General features: G+C 39.4%; 1 protein-coding gene across 1 annotated transcript in view; it reads left to right on the top strand.

Moving 5' to 3' along the window:
* reck (reversion-inducing-cysteine-rich protein with kazal motifs) overlaps positions 1-17,071 on the top strand; it is a 64,334-nt gene that overhangs the window by 41,737 nt on the left and 5,526 nt on the right. Inside the window, exons 12-20 of the mRNA XM_036582866.1 lie at positions 3,719-3,855; positions 3,947-4,087; positions 5,301-5,489; positions 7,677-7,799; positions 8,379-8,550; positions 11,142-11,337; positions 14,763-14,973; positions 16,312-16,385; positions 16,903-17,058. Of these exons, the coding sequence (XP_036438759.1) occupies positions 3,719-3,855; positions 3,947-4,087; positions 5,301-5,489; positions 7,677-7,799; positions 8,379-8,550; positions 11,142-11,337; positions 14,763-14,973; positions 16,312-16,385; positions 16,903-17,058 (1,399 nt within the window). The remainder of the gene's footprint in view (positions 1-3,718; positions 3,856-3,946; positions 4,088-5,300; positions 5,490-7,676; positions 7,800-8,378; positions 8,551-11,141; positions 11,338-14,762; positions 14,974-16,311; positions 16,386-16,902; positions 17,059-17,071) is intronic.

The following is a 17,071-nucleotide window of genomic DNA, read 5'->3' as shown; positions in this document are numbered from 1 at the left end:
TACTGAAAGTATTGAAAGTTAGAAGGTTGTTTGCCAAATTGAAGTATTGAAAAAGTATTTACAATACTTCAATTTCTTTGCAACTCTGTTTCATAGAGTTACATAATTAATTGCATTTACATTTGATTTACAATCTATTGGCAGATTTGAGTTGTACTTTCAACTCTTTTTTGGTTGTTATGCTGTCAAACAATGAGAAAAATATGAGAAAGATGTAAGAAATTATTCTGCCAAACAAGACTACATACACAGCTCAAATTCAAATCATAATAAAGTATCGCCTCTTGTAGTTACAAACAGAAATTCAGTATCAATTGAAAGTTTAGAATTTGCACTTTGCACAGAATTTCACAGCTTGTTTCAATGAGCTACGAGTGAGAGATAATTAATAAAAAAAAATGACAAAACGCTTTTGTTATCAGTGGCAGTAACTTCTGAGAGTTGGCAGTTATTGTTGTGCGTCGTTTTCACAGGAACTGGATTAGTTCATTCGAGTTTTTAATGGAATTAAGATGGCCAGGTTTTTTGCAGGTTTTCATGTGTTCTATTATAACTCACTGTGCATGACATGACAACCAACACCACCACATCAGCACTAAGGATGGTGCTGTGATTTGGTTGCTTGAGCATTAGGTGTGAGTGAGTCATTGCCAGGTTAATCTTTCAGGCTCAGAGATTGTTTGATCTTGAGTCGCTTTGCTGTAAGCATCTCAGCATACCAGCAGGAAATTAAAATTGTCGAGCGACAGAAACACACTTAGGAGCTGACAGCTGCAGCCTTGGCTGATGCGTGCTGCGGAGAGTTGTCAGGACAGCCAGGAGAGATATTCCACCTGACAGTTTCATTCACACACAGGCGCATCACTCACTGTTTTGTTTGCATTTATCACACCTGTATTTACACTTGGAGCAAAAGCTTGTCTGGTTGGCGATCGGCGGGCGCTCCGGTATTGTGAGGATTAGCCGTCCTCACGCAACTCTTCTGGAGAATGTTCTGGAATGATGTCTCTGCTCTCTTTGACGAGAAACACCCTGACTCCAGCAGCTTGGGACAAAGGCCTGTGTCAGTGAGTGATGACAGGGCGTGACCTCATACACATCCATCAGCATCTCTTCTTCGTGCGTGCTGTCCCAGCATGCCTGTGTGTGCATGCTTGGAAAAAGCACATAACAGTTTATTCAGGATGCTGTGGACAGTCACGTATTCTCTTCACGATAGGTTCTCTGGAAGTAGTGAATCTACAGGTTCTCTTTTTTGGAAAATTTGTCAGATTTAAGATTTCTTTATTGAAACTAATGACAACATATGACATATGGCAAAAGAAATGTCTTTTTCTGACCATCATTGATAGACCTTTGAGATTAGTTATTGGCTAAGGTTTGATCCAGGTGCATTTGTTCAGTCTAATTCAATGATAAGATAACAGTAAGTCCTTAAGCAGATGTGGGAGTTAGAGCAAAAATATAATATCGTCTCTGACGTTTACTTCAAAACCAGCTAGAATTCATTTTTACATGACTGTGTACCAGCCACTCTCTATCTCTTAAAATTACATTGACTGTTTTTGTTACTGTGCCGTTAAGACTGATATATGTAATTGACCCCTGTTCTGATTAGCTACCCTGTATTGTGCTTCAAAAATCAGTCCAAGCTGAAACACCCCTTATAACTTTAATGCAAATGGAAAGGGCTAAACAGCTGCAGCTGAAACGGCAAATGTACATAAATGCAGTGGTTTTTGTGAAATCGTAAATGGGCTGTTTTGTTTCCATATATGGACTGTATGGACGGGAGAGTGAAGGATACATTTTGTTGCTTTATCACTGTGGTATATAACAGTAAATAAAACAGTAAATATCATTATATTGCCCATTTCTAATTTATATAGAACCTGTCTTGCACACAAAGTGCTTCACAGTTGGGTCGCCAGTATCAATATGCATAAACGTATACATTTATACTACTTTTATCATAATTTCACTGTCCAGGGCAGTTCAGAGTTTAATAAATTCACCTTCTTACTGTTTCTCCCTCAGGCTGTCTGGGAGTTTTTCCTGCCATTCAACTCTCTGCTTATTCATTAGAACTCTGGGCTGGGATGTGTGTGGTTAATCAAAGACTCAGTTAGCAGTTGGAAATGATAAGGCTGAACACTATATGTTCAAGTGTTTGTAGATACCTGCTCATTAAATGTTCCCTCTGAAATCAAGGGTATTAATAGGGAGTTTGTCCTCCTTTGCTGCAATAACAGCCTCTACTCTTCTGGGAAGGCTTATTACTAGATGGTAGAACATTGCTGTGAGGATTTGATTGCATTCAGCCACAAAAGTATTAGTGAGGTCATGTACTGATGTTGAATGATCAGTTGTGGATCACAAACTCCACTCTAACTCATCCTAAAGGTTTTGGATGTAGCTCCATCACTCCAGAGCACACACTTCTACTGCTCCACAGCCCACTTACTAGGGAGATTTAGACCTCTCTAGCCAGAGTTTGGCATGACTATAGGCTCTCCTGGCTGCTCCAGAGCATCCCATTTTACGGCCAGTGCTATTCTATGGAGATTATGCAAGCTGCATGTGCACAATTGAACGTCTGTGTCAGCAAATGGGCTTATGTTTGTTCATTAACCCTTAGAATGTCAGTTAGCCCTGGTGATGACAAAAGTATGTTGTAATTTGATATTACTTGTTTTTCATTTATAGCTTATTGAAATTCTGTAGCATGTGCACAATCTGAACTAATGAAAAGTTATTATTGTGTGGATTGTCTTGTGTTGCATAAAGAAAAAACTATCATGTACATTATTGTTACTATACTACATTTATACTGAACCAAAACAAGTCAGAAGTGCAGACAGTTTATACAGTATAGTGTAGTGTAGCACAGCAAAATGACTTTAATAACTAGCAACATTTAAGGGTTAACTCTTACAGGCTAACATCAGTACTCTGGACGCACATTTCTGTAAAGCTGCTTTGTGACAATGGCTATTATAAAAAGTGCTGTATGAACGGAGTTTAATCGGATTGAAGAAGTGAATAGGGATATGTTTTTCAATCCTCACCAAGTTGGCTTGTTTCCATGAATGACAAATGTGTTTGAAGACAGCAGAGCAATGTTGTTCCAGTGCCTGGCAGTGGGCAAAGAAACAAAGTTGCGTGCATTCTTGTGTCGTGTGGGCGAATAAGAAAACGGCAGACGAGCAGCTAGGGGCGGAAATTACACCCCGGGATGTCAGATTACTGTACGTTTCATGACAGTGGAAAACAGGCCAGAAAAAGGGGCTTCAAGTGCTGCGATGCGTTTCCAGGCATGAGGCCGTTTTATAGTGTACATAGTCGACAGGAAGCAGGCTTTCATCTCCCCCGTTTGAACACAGAGGTAAAGGGGGTGCTGATATGTCTGTGTCTAGAACTCAGGCTGGCAGGCACACAGAGAAGTGGTGCACTTCTGTTCTGCTTAGATTAGACTTGAAACAAGGCTTTATATTATACATTTTAAGATTACCTTTAATTTTATCCAATATCTTTGTCTTATCTTGCATAAAGATCTTTTTATGTGGTGTTTTCCATATTTACAGGTTGTATGATAATCCTAATCTCAATAAGACAAACCTTTAGCTTGCAATCTTTATGATGGATCACACAAGGTCAAAAGATGCATCTTTGGATGGAAAATGTAATTAGTGTCCGATTTCTGCTTATGTACCCCCAGGTCGGACTGTGTGGACATCTTGACCCACTGTGGGGACTTCACCCGCTTCCCAGAAGGGCAGACCCCTGAGCGTATCTGTGATCTTCTGTCCCCTACTGATGACCCAGAGCGATGCATTCCCCTACACAGATACCTCAGTGAGTCTCTCATGTTCTTCAACTTTAGCCGAATATTTTTCTTTCTGACTATGAAGTTAATCTGTATGTGCAATCACTCTGGCGCCCTCAGCTCCAAGCCCCTTTGAAAACATCATTGAGGAGGTGATCCATCCCTGTAACCCCAACCCATGTCCCAGCAACCATCTATGTGAAGTGAACAGGAAGGGCTGTCACCCAGGACAAGACTGCCTGCCTTACTTCTGTGTGCCTGGTACTCTTCTTTGCTTTCATTTCACACATTTCACACTTCTAGAGCAGCAACTGTTGAGTGTTTCAAATTTTTTTTTAGAATTTTTCATCCTGTAACTTGATAAGGACTATGTGCTATGTGAAAAATGTCCCCTTAGCACAGATGTGTCTGAGAAGACACGTTTTACATTGATGCTATGAGGCTAATGTCTCTAAAAAGGAATGGAAACATATATATATATATATATATAAGTTGCTTATCCTTCGGGGTTGCGGGGGTAGCTGAAGCCCATCCCAGCAGTCGTTGGGCAGAAGGCAGGAAACACCCTGGACAGGTCGCCAGTCCATCGCAGGGCAGCAAGAAAAAAAATGCATAAAAATGTTTGCAATTTTTGCTGCCCGGTAGCTTATTTTCACCAAACTGACTTTTAGCGATAAAAGTGGTTTACATAATGATGAGATTTCCTACAAAACAACATTGCCTCATAGGTTTTGGCATAAAAAAGTCATGTTTGACATGTTTCCATCTTTTATTTTATGTATGTGGTAACTTGTGTACCCTCAACTGCCCTGACATCCCCATAACCCACTGATATGGAAGATTTGTTTATTTTATTTTATTTGATTTTTCCAACATTCCATTTAGAAAGGCTGTAGCCTTTTCTGGACATCTATCTCTGTAAGTCCTAAACAGTGGCAGCATTCCTTTTAAAGACACTCTCGTCTCCTCCTCAGTCCAGCTACACCTCTCCACACTGTTTGTGTTTGTTTTAAGAGGCATGTGAGGGGAATCTTTCACAGGACAATAAATCTATGCATGACTGGGTTATTTTTCCTGAAAAAAATAAATCCATAAACATTTATAAGCTAAATGTGGAAGAAAAAAAAGTTTTATCAACATCGTCATTTATGGAAGAATTGCATATCTATATACATATGTATACAGTGCCAGGAACCTCTAGTCTGTATGAAATTAATTAACAACTGCCTTTCATGCAAGTGTGTGATGCAGTCTGCACAATGCTAAAGGGTGGATAAAAGTTTCCTTTGCTTTTTAGCTACATTAGCTTCATAGCTCAAGTGCAAAACTAAAGAAGCAAACTTCAGGCACCAAACATCTTAACTGATCAGTTCTACATTTGGGTTATGGGGAAAATTGTGCAAATTAGATTTTTTTGCTGAACTATTCCTTTAAATTAATGTCTTTTTTAATGGGATTTTTTTTCTGGTGGCAGGCTGCAAACTGGGCGAAGCCTCTGAGTTCCTGGTGCACATGGAGGCGCGGATCCAGGTGCCTGTGCGTAGTGGCCAAGTAGGCTGCTACGAAGTGTGCACCTGTGGCCAGAGCGGGCGGCTGGAGAGCTGCGCTGTGATGCCCTGCATTGACACCACCAAAACCTGTGTCATGGGAGAACAGAGGAAAAGTGAGACACGCATGACTCTGTAGACTCAAAATGCTAAACATCTTCTGAAAAATTTGTATGTATTATATGTCCAAAGGTTTGTAGATTCTGCTCGTCCATCGTTTCTTCTGAAATCAAGGGTATTAATAGGGAGTTTGTCTCCCTTTTGCTGCAGTATCAGCCTCTACTCTTCTGTACACATAATGGAATATTGCAGTGAGGATTTGATTGCATTCAGCCACAAGAGCATCAGTGAGGTCAGGTGCTGATGTTGGATGATTAGTTCTGAATCACAAACACCACTGCAACTCATCCCAGGGGTATTGGATGGAGCTCCATCTCTCCAGAGAATGCAGTTCCACAGCCCAGTCCTGGGGGGTTTTATACCCCTCTAGCTGATGCTTGGCATTGGGCATGGTGACCTTAGGCTCAGCTAATAGAGAGCGTCCCATTGTATTACCATCGCTTTTCTTTGGTGATTATAGAGTTTAATACATACACAGTGTTTTTTAAAGAGGGCAGTCAAATTCATGTGACGATGACCAAACAAGTTATCTTGGATAAAAGGAGGAAAATGTTTAGATGCTTGTAATAAATATCTGTTGCTCTATCCTGCTTTCAGTGGAGAAAAAAAAATAGAAAAAGAACTAGACAAGAGCTAGACCAAATGTAGCTCCCAGCCTTCTCCTGCATCTGTAATGCCTAGCAAAACATTACATTAAACAAAGAAAGTAAAAGCCACCGCATGCTGGAATTTCCTTCCTGTGGTCTCTTTCTTGGGCAGCCTGAAATGTCACTAAGCAGCTTTCGGAATGACTTCTTAACGCTCCTCGGCACGAGCCTAGTGGTGCTATAAATGAGTGTGATTCATCAGCCTTTCATCAGCCTTCAAAATAGTAGCAGTATGCTCTTTTTTGTGGCTGCCACCTAGTGGTGTGGTGTCACTGACAACAACAGCTGAAATGCATAACCTCACACTAGTAATAATCACCATTTCTTTATTCTTAATAGGGATGTTTGCTGCAAACTCTGGCTTCTAAGCAAACAAATGTACGGCTGAAAATTAAAAATATTATCATAAAAACAAGGAATTGCCTTAAGACAAGTATGCAAGTGCTCAAATAGTGTGAGTCTCTTGTAATTGAAGACAGGGCTTTACCATTACAGATGCTCATAAATGCCTGTTTTGTAAACAAACCATTTTTAATGAATGAGTTTATTGCTTTTTCTTTCATGTTTATTTTTACTCCACTTCTAAGGGGGTCGGCCATCTTGGGCTTATTTGAGACAGATGTGGTTTGCTTAAGAGAGGACTAGAAAGGCTTATATGCCTGCTTCAGGAGTGTTAAGTAAGGAAAGTGAAGTGATCTTGTGGGGATTTTTATCAGTTCCTAGGGGAAAAGTTGTGGAGACTGCCACACTCTGCTCTAACTCTGCTTCTCAGAGTTCAAAGGGAGCACGGCCAGTATAGAGGGAGTGTGGCAGAGACACATTGAGGCGGATTTCCTAACAGCTTTTCTAAGAGTTAGCCATCAGCTTTACTGGGATATGCAGTACCTCCGCTTAGATGATTGGTTCCTTTTGCTTCTTGCACTAAAATTGTGCAACTAAAACTGAAAAATTGCTTTAACATACAGCAAGCTAGTTAGATGTGAAGAAACTGTTCCATTTCATTGACTGATAGATCTGATCTTGATGTTGCTCCATTGGTCGGAAATATACACAATGCAGTGTAAATAATGTAGGCCAGATAAGAGCACTCACACATATTTGAATGCTGCTGCTACACCTATACTAGAATGTCGTAGCATAATTATGAATGACTTATGGTGATGGTCATTTGCAGCTTATTTTGAATGTAGCACATTATTTTATGTCATGTTATTTAAATAAGCAGTTTATTTTAAATAAAACAGTTTAAAATACCAGTTTAGCCCATTAAAGAGCAAATTATGTTAGTTATAGGTCAACTTAGGCTAATTAAAAAGTATTGGAAATGTGCAAGTGTGTTTCATGTATTTACTTAGTCCACAAAGCATGAGCTTGTGGTTCAAAAACCCCAAGCTAATGCTGTGAAGACTTCAGAATCAGAATCAAATTCATCTGATCGGTGCATCTCTAAACAGACTAAAGGGAAAATATCAAGATACTGATAAGTAACAATTCTGGTTCTTACTGGTGTTGACTGGCTTGCTGTGTATCTCGTAGGTCATGGAGAATCTTTCAAGGTAGACTGTCACTTGTGCTCCTGTTATGCTGGAGACACCATCTGCTCCTCCCGCCAGTGCCCCAGCCTAGAGCACCCAGACGAGGACCGCCGCCTCTTCGTAGGTGAGTCTGTGTGTTTGTGTGTTTCACTTTTTAGTTTAATTTTACAGTACTGGGAAAAGTCTTAGGCCAACTGGTGAAATTATGTTTTTAAGCTATATATTCAGGGTCAGAAAAACAATAACATTTGAGTAAATACAAATAAACATGAATACAATAAACTAGCTAGATGTTCTCGTATCTGTCAGTGTTTTCACTTAACCATTCTCCTCAAGGCAGCTTAGTAATTGTACTTCGAGTACCTGGTTTAGCTAATCAATCCTTAGTTAAATTAAATCAGATGTGCCGGTGGTGGAATTTAACAAATACATTCAGTGGCTGGAACTGCATCAAGGAGAAGAGGAACCAAACCTGTCTACTTATAACCAACTCATAAAATATCAAGAACACGACATTTGTTTCAATATTTATTTATATTTATTTTACATTTTTTTTAAAGCAATTTCCTTTAACAGAGTACTGTATCTGTTTCATATAGCACCATCACCAATTACACTAGCTATGCTAGTCTAACAGTCTGCTGTCTACTGCTTTTTCACTCTTCTGTCTTTCTGTCTCTCCTTCTTTCTCGGTCCCCCTTAGGCCTTCCATGTGGCTGTGCTGATCATTTTGTTCCTGTGTGTGCCCGTAATGGACGTACGTACCCCAGTGCATGTGTGGCGCGCTGTGTGGGCTTCCAGGATAATCAGTTTAAGTTTGGCTCCTGCAGGAGTTCCGAACCCTGCTCACCAAACCTCTGCCAGAGGAACCAGAGGTGAGAGCCGTGTCACTCTGATCACACCATTCACAAGCTATAATTACACTGATCAGCATTAAAAGACATCAAGCTTGTTGATGGCTTTTAAGCTGCTGAAGAGGGAAAAGCCTTGTTTGTAAAAATACTAGTTAACGCTGAGAAGTTAAGAGTTATTACTTTCATTTTGTTATGTTATATAGTTATGTACAGCATACATAATACAGTAAAATGAAAGTTTATATATTACGTAATTAATTACGTATTGAGAGACATTCTGTATCATCAGATTGACGTCTCCACTTTTTCCGTTTGTTTCAAATCAACAAAAACATGGAAAACATGTAATGAATGTTAACTTTTTAGGACCTATGCCTAAAAGTGGCCGCTTAGACACATTTTGTAGTTTTAAATGCTGAGCACCTTCTAGAACTGGCTTGTAACTCACCCACTTACTTACATACCCACTCGCTCACATTTAGCAGGCTAAAAATTCACCACAATTCTCTATTAGCAGTTAAATTGCTTCTGATTCTTCATAAATGTAACAGCTGGCATGAATGACACTGTTCTTGTTGTCTTCAATTTGGTGGTATAATACACTATTTTGAAGCAACCAGTGTGATCTGATTCAGAGCATTTCAGTTCAGTGATTGTACACAAATATTCAGTCTAAATAAAACAAGAAATGAAAATAGTGTGCAAAAGAAATATATGACTGTATAAACAGTAAATGACCATTGACCAAAAAATGGCAGCCATCTGTGTCTGCTGTGATGTATGCAGAATTAGGAGATTTCTGCAGATGTAGTGTGGATTTTACAAGGAAGTAAAATTCAGAACACTTTCAAAAGCTCAGCGTCTGTACTATTTGGAATATGAAGCATGTTGATCTCAAAATATTTAGTTAAATGTTATTCAAGGAGATGAGATGCGTCTGAAGTGTTAAACGCTAAATACCGTTCGTAAGACAATAAGAGAGGATCCGTTTAACATAAGTGCAGATGTAATAGCAGTGCTGTCTACAGCCTGTCTCAAACAGTGTCTAATCAAGTATGGTTGATGGTGAAGCTCATTTTGTGGCGTTTCCTCGTTCACAGTCTCCGTGTTCCTCAGGCTTCTCATGCTTATCCTTGACAAGCTAGCCTCATTGTTTGTTCAGGTGTGATGTTCAGGCTTCCCCCCCTAGCCCAGGCTAATTTTGCCTGGAGGAGTATGTGCAGAGAGAGCGTGTTGTTCTAACCCTTCCTCCGGATGCTCCCGCTGGGCTGTGAGTCCTTTAGCCTTAGGGGCTCAAACTCTTTCGGGGAATGGACCTCATGGGTGCCATGGATCTTACGTTAGCATTAGCCACATGCTAATGTTTGTTCCCCTCCTGGGGCAGCTTATGCAGTATGAAATTTAATTGAGGCTGCGAACGCTGTTGACATTGAAGAGCACATGGGAGCGTTACTGAAGATAATTTCATTACCCCTTCGACTGTGGTGCTAATTGTAAGTGAATTAATCAGTCAATTAATCACTTCTTAACATCACTACTTTAATTTCTGTTTCTTTATGGTCTTCCTATTCACTGCAAAGTAGGTAGATCTTTATACAGCTAATGTGACAACTTAATGAACCATCTGTTCGTCTGTTCTACACACCTTGACTTCACTTTTTTACTGTATATTCAAACTCTTAGAATATTGTCTGCAGCTCATACCCAAATGATCTCAAGACAAGGTCTCACAAAGCTCTTCAGCACATCAAATATGGGTCCTCATTGTGTATCCCTCCCTCTAAGATAAATGTCTTTTGGAATCTGTCTTATGTAACAGCCAACAGCATGTTTCATAACATGCCTTCCTGGCACAGCGTTCAAAGAGAAAGTTCTGTTCCGTTGTTTGTTCTTTTGTAAACAAGGCGATAAAATGGCGGGCCCTTGCTGTTAAAATCCTGATTGAGGAGCTTTTACGGAGCCAACCTTGATGCACTGAGTTCATCGAGTCTGGTTGCCATGGAGCCAAGTTTCATATGTCTGATAGAGAGAGTTGTCTCAGGTCTGGTGCTTTAGCTAAGGGTTGAGATATGTTCTAACTATGCCTGTATAGAAGGTAAATTCTGTCACTTTAAAGCAAACACTGTGTTTGAACTTGATAAGTTAGTAACATAAGAATGTAAAAGAGATTTTTGTTGTGTGAACTATTAGAAGTTTAGTTGACTTAAAACTTTAAGGCAGCCTTGGGTTGTATTACGGAGATATCCAAACTCTAAAATCTTACCTTTTTTGGTCCCCCTGACAGCTTCATTTAGGACTGAATTTTGGACAGTAGCTATTACTGAATAACTGTTCCTAAATGTACAATCTTATTCAAATCAGAAAACAGAATTACATAAGTATTATAACTGGGCAAAATTTCATAAACACTGTCCTAAACTCCAGCATCATAACTTCTGTTTCTGTTTTATATATTTTTTATTTTCAGTTTTAGGATTTTTTTTCCTACCCCTTTTTATGTTTTTCTCGAATTCCTGTTTTCTTCTTATGTTTCCTTATCCAGCACTTTGATTTGCATTTCAGTGTTTGAAAGCTGCTATATAAATTAAGTGTATTCTTGTTTGCTCTCTCAGGTGCATCCCTAAGAGGCGGGTGTGTCTGACGGACACAAAAGAGTACCCGTGTCTGCAGTATGAGTGTGTGAGCCGCCCTTCAGGCTGTGACCCGAACCAGCTGGATCCTGCCTGTGACACAGACAACATGGAGCATGCTAACCTGTGTCTGCTCTACCAGCGGGGCAAGACCCTGGCCTACATGGGACACTGCCAGGTACTGTATGTCACTGTATCAGTAGCTCTCAGTTTCTGTGTACAGTACCAGCTTGGACCACTGTTCAGGGTCACGTGGTACAAAATAACACTTTACCGTAATGAGGTTACTTTTTCCTATAACAAAGCAGTGTAACACATTACAGTATGAATTTTTGTAATCACGTTACAGTTACTGACTTCATAAGAGTTTTTTACTTTTAATAAAATCAGTCAATCAGTACTTTTATGTTGAGAACAATATTCATTACGCATAGTGCACTAAAAATATGTATTTTGTATTTATGTACTATTCATGCCTGTTCTTGTGTATAATTTGCATGCGTGTACTACTGACTGCACAGTTTTGATTATGAACGTGGCGTTAATCATGCTAATATGAAACTGATGGACAAAGAAGAGAAAGACCTAGCCTCACCTACACAGGCCTGGCTCAGTTTTCATTCCGAAACAGCTCTGTAAGCTTTTGATTATTTTATTCATAATAATCTGATTTCTAGGCAGCTGTTTTTGAATGGTTAGTACAGATTTGTATGGGTTTAATAGTAACTTACAAGGAAACTACTGAGTAGTGAAGTAAAGTAATCTCATTACAGTTTTAGAGAAGTAATTGATGATTTGAAATTCAGTACTTTTTTGAGTAACTACCCCAACACTAGTTCAGACTCACCAGATTGAATTGGTGTTTTTCAAAACCTTAAAGATGTTTTGATCTGAAGATGTGTTCTTGGAATTTATTTCTAATACAGTTAAAAACAGTACAGTTGATGCCTATGTGTGAATCCTAAACAAATTTCAGCAATCTCCTTATTCCCAAATTCCACATATAAATAATATTTGAAACAAGTGCTTCAACAAGCACTCAACAAATGCTCAGCATATGTGGAAGCCTATTGGAAAAGTATCCCTAATGAAGCTGCTTGAGTGAATGCCAAGACTGCAAAGCTGCATTAAGGCAAAGAGGGGCTACTTTTAAGCTTAAATATTTAAATATTTTATATATATATATATATATATATATATATATATATATATATATAAAATGTGTGTGTGTGTGTGTTTATTTATTTGTTTGTTTGTAATTTGTTTAACACATTTTGTCACTACATTTTTTTTATAATTAAAATGTGGGAAATAGTAAGCGAAAGGAAAACCCTTCAATGAACAGGTGTATCACACTTTTACTGGTACTTTAAGTGTCTTGTATTGATATGCAAGGGGTATGGATCTTGTGCAACACAGGAAGCACTTTGTTATGAAATAGTGAAATGCCTCACACTTTGTGTATACAGTTTTAGCGGATGGGTGACGCTTGTTATGTGTATGTTATTTTCCTGATGTGACACCAGGTGGCACTATTTTGCACCAAACAACAGCAGTAAAACCACAGAGAGTAAAACCAGTGTGTTCTTGGCCTCTCACCCCAGGCCCTAGTTTCCAGCGGCTGGGTCAGGAGACTGCATCCACCACATTAACTACTGCTGTCTGCTGAGGGCAAAGCCATTCATTTACCTGCAGCTAAAAACAGCAGTCTGAACACAGAGACAAGTGTGTTTACTGATGAAAAGAACTTTCATTACAGGAGTAGCGCAGGGTGTGTTCTCAGGGTAAGCGCTGTGCAGGATGTGAATGTATCACCCAGGTTGTGTACAGTACTGTGTAAAACACTGCTTTTTTTAAAGTCATTTATTTAATTCCCTGTCAAAATAGCCATTATGTACAACTTATTCATTTTTCAGGTTTAGGAGAAAAACAGGAAGCATATTTAACAGAAAACCAGACAGAACCCACAACAGTTAAATACAATATCAAAGATATTGGAGACTTGCTTTTAGTTTTGAAAGAAATCTGCAGATACTTTTCTACACCTCTTCCACACCTCTCAGAGATACTTTTCCACACCACCTCTTCTATCTACGCAATCCCAATTATAGATTTAGACTAATAGTACAGTTGTGATATTTTTTACTTATTGTCTTTTGACTTACCTTTTACTTCTACGAGTGATTGTATATCTAATCTTCTCCTGAAGTATGAATAACTCCCACTTAATTGCCATTTTGACTGGAATTTAAATAAATACCTGGTAGTCTCTGACTTTTGCACTGTACTGTATGTGTGTATTTGGCTCCCTTTTTATGTTAAACTGGGGAGTTATTGATTAATCCAATGTTTACATGCAGAAAGTGGGTACATGACATCATCCTTGAGTTGAATTAATTGCATGACTATATATGTTTGATACAGAGCCTCAAAAGCTGAGTATCGTATTGCCAGTTAACCTCAGAGTAACCTCTTAGATCTTTTTGGCCTCTCTTTGATGGGTTTCAAATGATTTGCCTCATAGGAAAAATCTCTCACACATACAAACCCTCACCAAACTAACACCATCTTTCATTACAGCTCCTTTTTATCACTCCAAATTAAAATCCCTTAACTGTGTCTCACATTTCTGTCTGTACTCTGCTGCACTTAGCGAAATGTGAGTATTTAGAATCATTTGTCAGCACTTCAGATATGGAGTGTAGATTTTCCTCTGTGGTGCTCAGGTTGCTCCTGCTAACTGGCTCCACGTTTCCTAAGGTCAGGTGTTGTGGAAACCAGGCAGATCAATTACTAGCTCATTAAAACACCTCAGTTGGGGCAGCAGACCAGCTAACAAGGATATGTGCATGCTCAAATCGTTGGCAGTCACGTTTAAAGAGAGGTGTTTTGCCAGTTTATTCTCCACCATGAGACTGATTCATTAGCTAAATACTGCAGGTCATCTGTTGGACTTAGGAACTGCCACATTACATGACTCAGGGCTGATTTTCACACTGATGAAGCCTAGTCTGGGACTGACGTGTGCTGTGAATGGAAATTGTCCAAAGACAAAATCTGTTTCAGTCTGAGACTTGGCTGAATCTGTGACTGGGTCATCATGCTTTCATGCCATTTCATGCAAATTCAAATTTTCCTCTTTTCGAAATATAGCGTTCACTCTTCAGTCTGTATGTTCCATATATGGAACCTGAGCAGCCTATTTTGAATTTGTTGTTTTTGTGATGTCACAAAAACCAGCACATTTACATATATCCACCTCTGCAGCCTAGAGCAGTTTAGTTCCTCCCATTCATGTTGAAGTTATTTCAGCATTGACTTCTGAATGAGGCACAATACAGTGAAGCCATTCAGAGCAGAGATAATGTACATATGTCAGTTTTAAAGGCACAGTAACAAAAACGGCCAGGTTAATTCTCGGGGAGTTGGAAAATTATCATGTAAAAATAAATTTAACGGCCTTTTTGGTACATAAACCCACACTAACATCATAAATGAACTACAGGGGAAATTTTTATGAAATAAACTACAGATGGCTTAATCTTTGTACAGTATTTTCAGATAACTTGTGTAAACTCGTTTGTGTGTGTGTTTTGGCTACAGGATGCCTGCAGAGTGCGTCAAGAAGTGTGTGGACACAACGGTGAGACATACAGCACGGTGTGTGAGGCATTCTCTGATCGTGTGGCTGTGGACTATCATGGCCTCTGCCATGCTGTGGGTGCAGTGTCAGAGTTCATGGCTGACTCTGGCTGTAACGCAGTGCCCTGCCCACCTCTCTCCACACCGGGCTGCAACCCCGTCACCCCACCTGGTCAGTGCAACTGCACCTCTCACTCACACATACACCTGGGAGTCAGCAAAGTTGTAGTCTGCTCTGTAGTATCAATACCTCCAGTTTACAGAATGTAGCGCTGGCAGAATCAATAAAATTCAATATCACACATATCTACATCACAGTATCAGTTGATGTTTTAGACTGCATCGCTTCCTGAGTTCTGCTGCTGTAGGCTAAAAGAACATTTTACAAACCTGACTCGGCTTGTTTTGATGTAATCGTTTTGCTTAATTTTCTTCTCTGAAAATTACGACAAAGAACCTTACACGATATTGTAAACATTAAGCAGACAGAAAGCACATTTTCAGGAAGGAAACTTACTGTTTGTTCATTATTTTGAAGTTTTCTTTCAGAGAAATCTGAAGCAACCTGCAAAGTTTTTGTCAGTCAATATGATTAGGACAAAAATTAACTGATGTGTGACACCAATCCCAGTATACCAGTGTAAATGGTACAAAAACGTGCTGGCTTGGTAGGAAAACCAGAAAGAATAAGGCTAACTTTGTAAACTATATACTGTTTGTCTGAATCAAGGGTGTTAATCGGGAGTTTGTTCCCCCACGTAACAGTCTGTACTCTTCTGTGAAGGCTTTACACTAGATGTTGTAACATTTCTGTGAGGATTTGATTGCATCCAGCTAAAGGCGCTCTATCACTCCAGAAAACGCAGATCCACTGCTCCACAGCCCAGTGCTGGGGGGCTTTATATCCCTCTAGCTGATTTTTGTCATTAGCCAGGGTGACCCTTGGCTCATGCACAGCTGCTCCAAAGTGTCCCATTCTATTGGCAATTTTTTTCTGTGGAAATTATACAAGCTGTGTGTGCTTAACTGAATGCCTGTGTCAGCAGTGGGGGAGCCTTAAAATAGCTGAATCCACTTATTAGAGAGGGTGTGTGGATATGTTTGGATACTCATTGTTTCACTTTTTAAAACTGAAAGGGCACAACGATTTTGCTTATTGAGGTTAGGTTTGGTTGATTCTTACTACATATAGACAGCTACATATCGTCACTGTCAGAGCAAAACCTTGTATGTCCAAAATATGAACAAACATGCTTGAATTTCAATATAAGTTAATCTTACAAGGTTTTGTTTTGGACCATTTTTGTCAGACCATTTGTCATGAAATTCTGACACTGTCTAAATAGCAGCTGGCATTTTCAAATTATGGGAAAAAAAAAGTAAAAGAACAACAAAAATTGGAGAAACAGGGTATTGTTCCAACAGCAACGATATATGTAATACATGCGGGACATGTAAATGATGCCATTTTTGACATTGTATAAAAATGAACCTACGTGTGTGTGTCTAGGTGCGTGCTGTCCTGTGTGTGCTGGAATGTTGCAGATCCTCTGGAATAAACAGCAGATGGATCTCTTTGCTATGGTGATTTGTCTTCTTGTTTTTCTCTGTCTGTATTTATCTTAAGGCTTCTTTCAGTTTTATCATCTTCTCCTGTTCTGTCTGTGCGTATGTTCAGTAACACCAGGTGAACAGTAGATGGCAGCATGGGTCACACTTAAATAAATGTACTTCAATATATTAAATGACAGCACAGAGTTTGGTAAACAAAGAAGTGTCGTATATCCTTCATGGCTGCTATAACGAAAATAGCCATTTATCGAGAGTTATTAGGGAGTTCAGGGTTAACCCACATTGCATGCCGTGTCCTCAAATGATGATGCTGCCTTATCTGCCTAATCTTGTTTACGTTTTACTGTTGTTCCTAAGGTTAAATGTCATACACTACTCTGAATTTAAGGGTTATTGTTTTTACAGTGCTTTATTTTATCTGAAAAAAGTCATTTTAATTCCCAGTATGTTTATGCTTAACAAATTAACCAGTACTTCACCACAGTGTTTTACCTAAGCCTGTGCTATTGTTTATGTATGTTTTTATTAGCTGAACCAGAATCAGCCAGTAACAGTGCATGACATTCTGAGGATTCTGCGGCTGCACATTTCTGTTCCTCAGTGCGACATCTTTGGCTACCTGAGCATCGACTCTGAAATTGTCATCCTCATCGTGCCTGTGGACCAGCAGCCCACGCCACTGCAGGTGTGTGCTTCCG

This window comes from Colossoma macropomum, unplaced genomic scaffold, assembly GCF_904425465.1.
Source record: "Colossoma macropomum unplaced genomic scaffold, Colossoma_macropomum, whole genome shotgun sequence".
Lineage (NCBI taxonomy): Eukaryota > Metazoa > Chordata > Actinopteri > Characiformes > Serrasalmidae > Colossoma > Colossoma macropomum.
The sequence above is the reverse complement of the archived record's forward strand: the minus strand, read 5'-3'. Positions and strand labels throughout refer to the sequence as shown.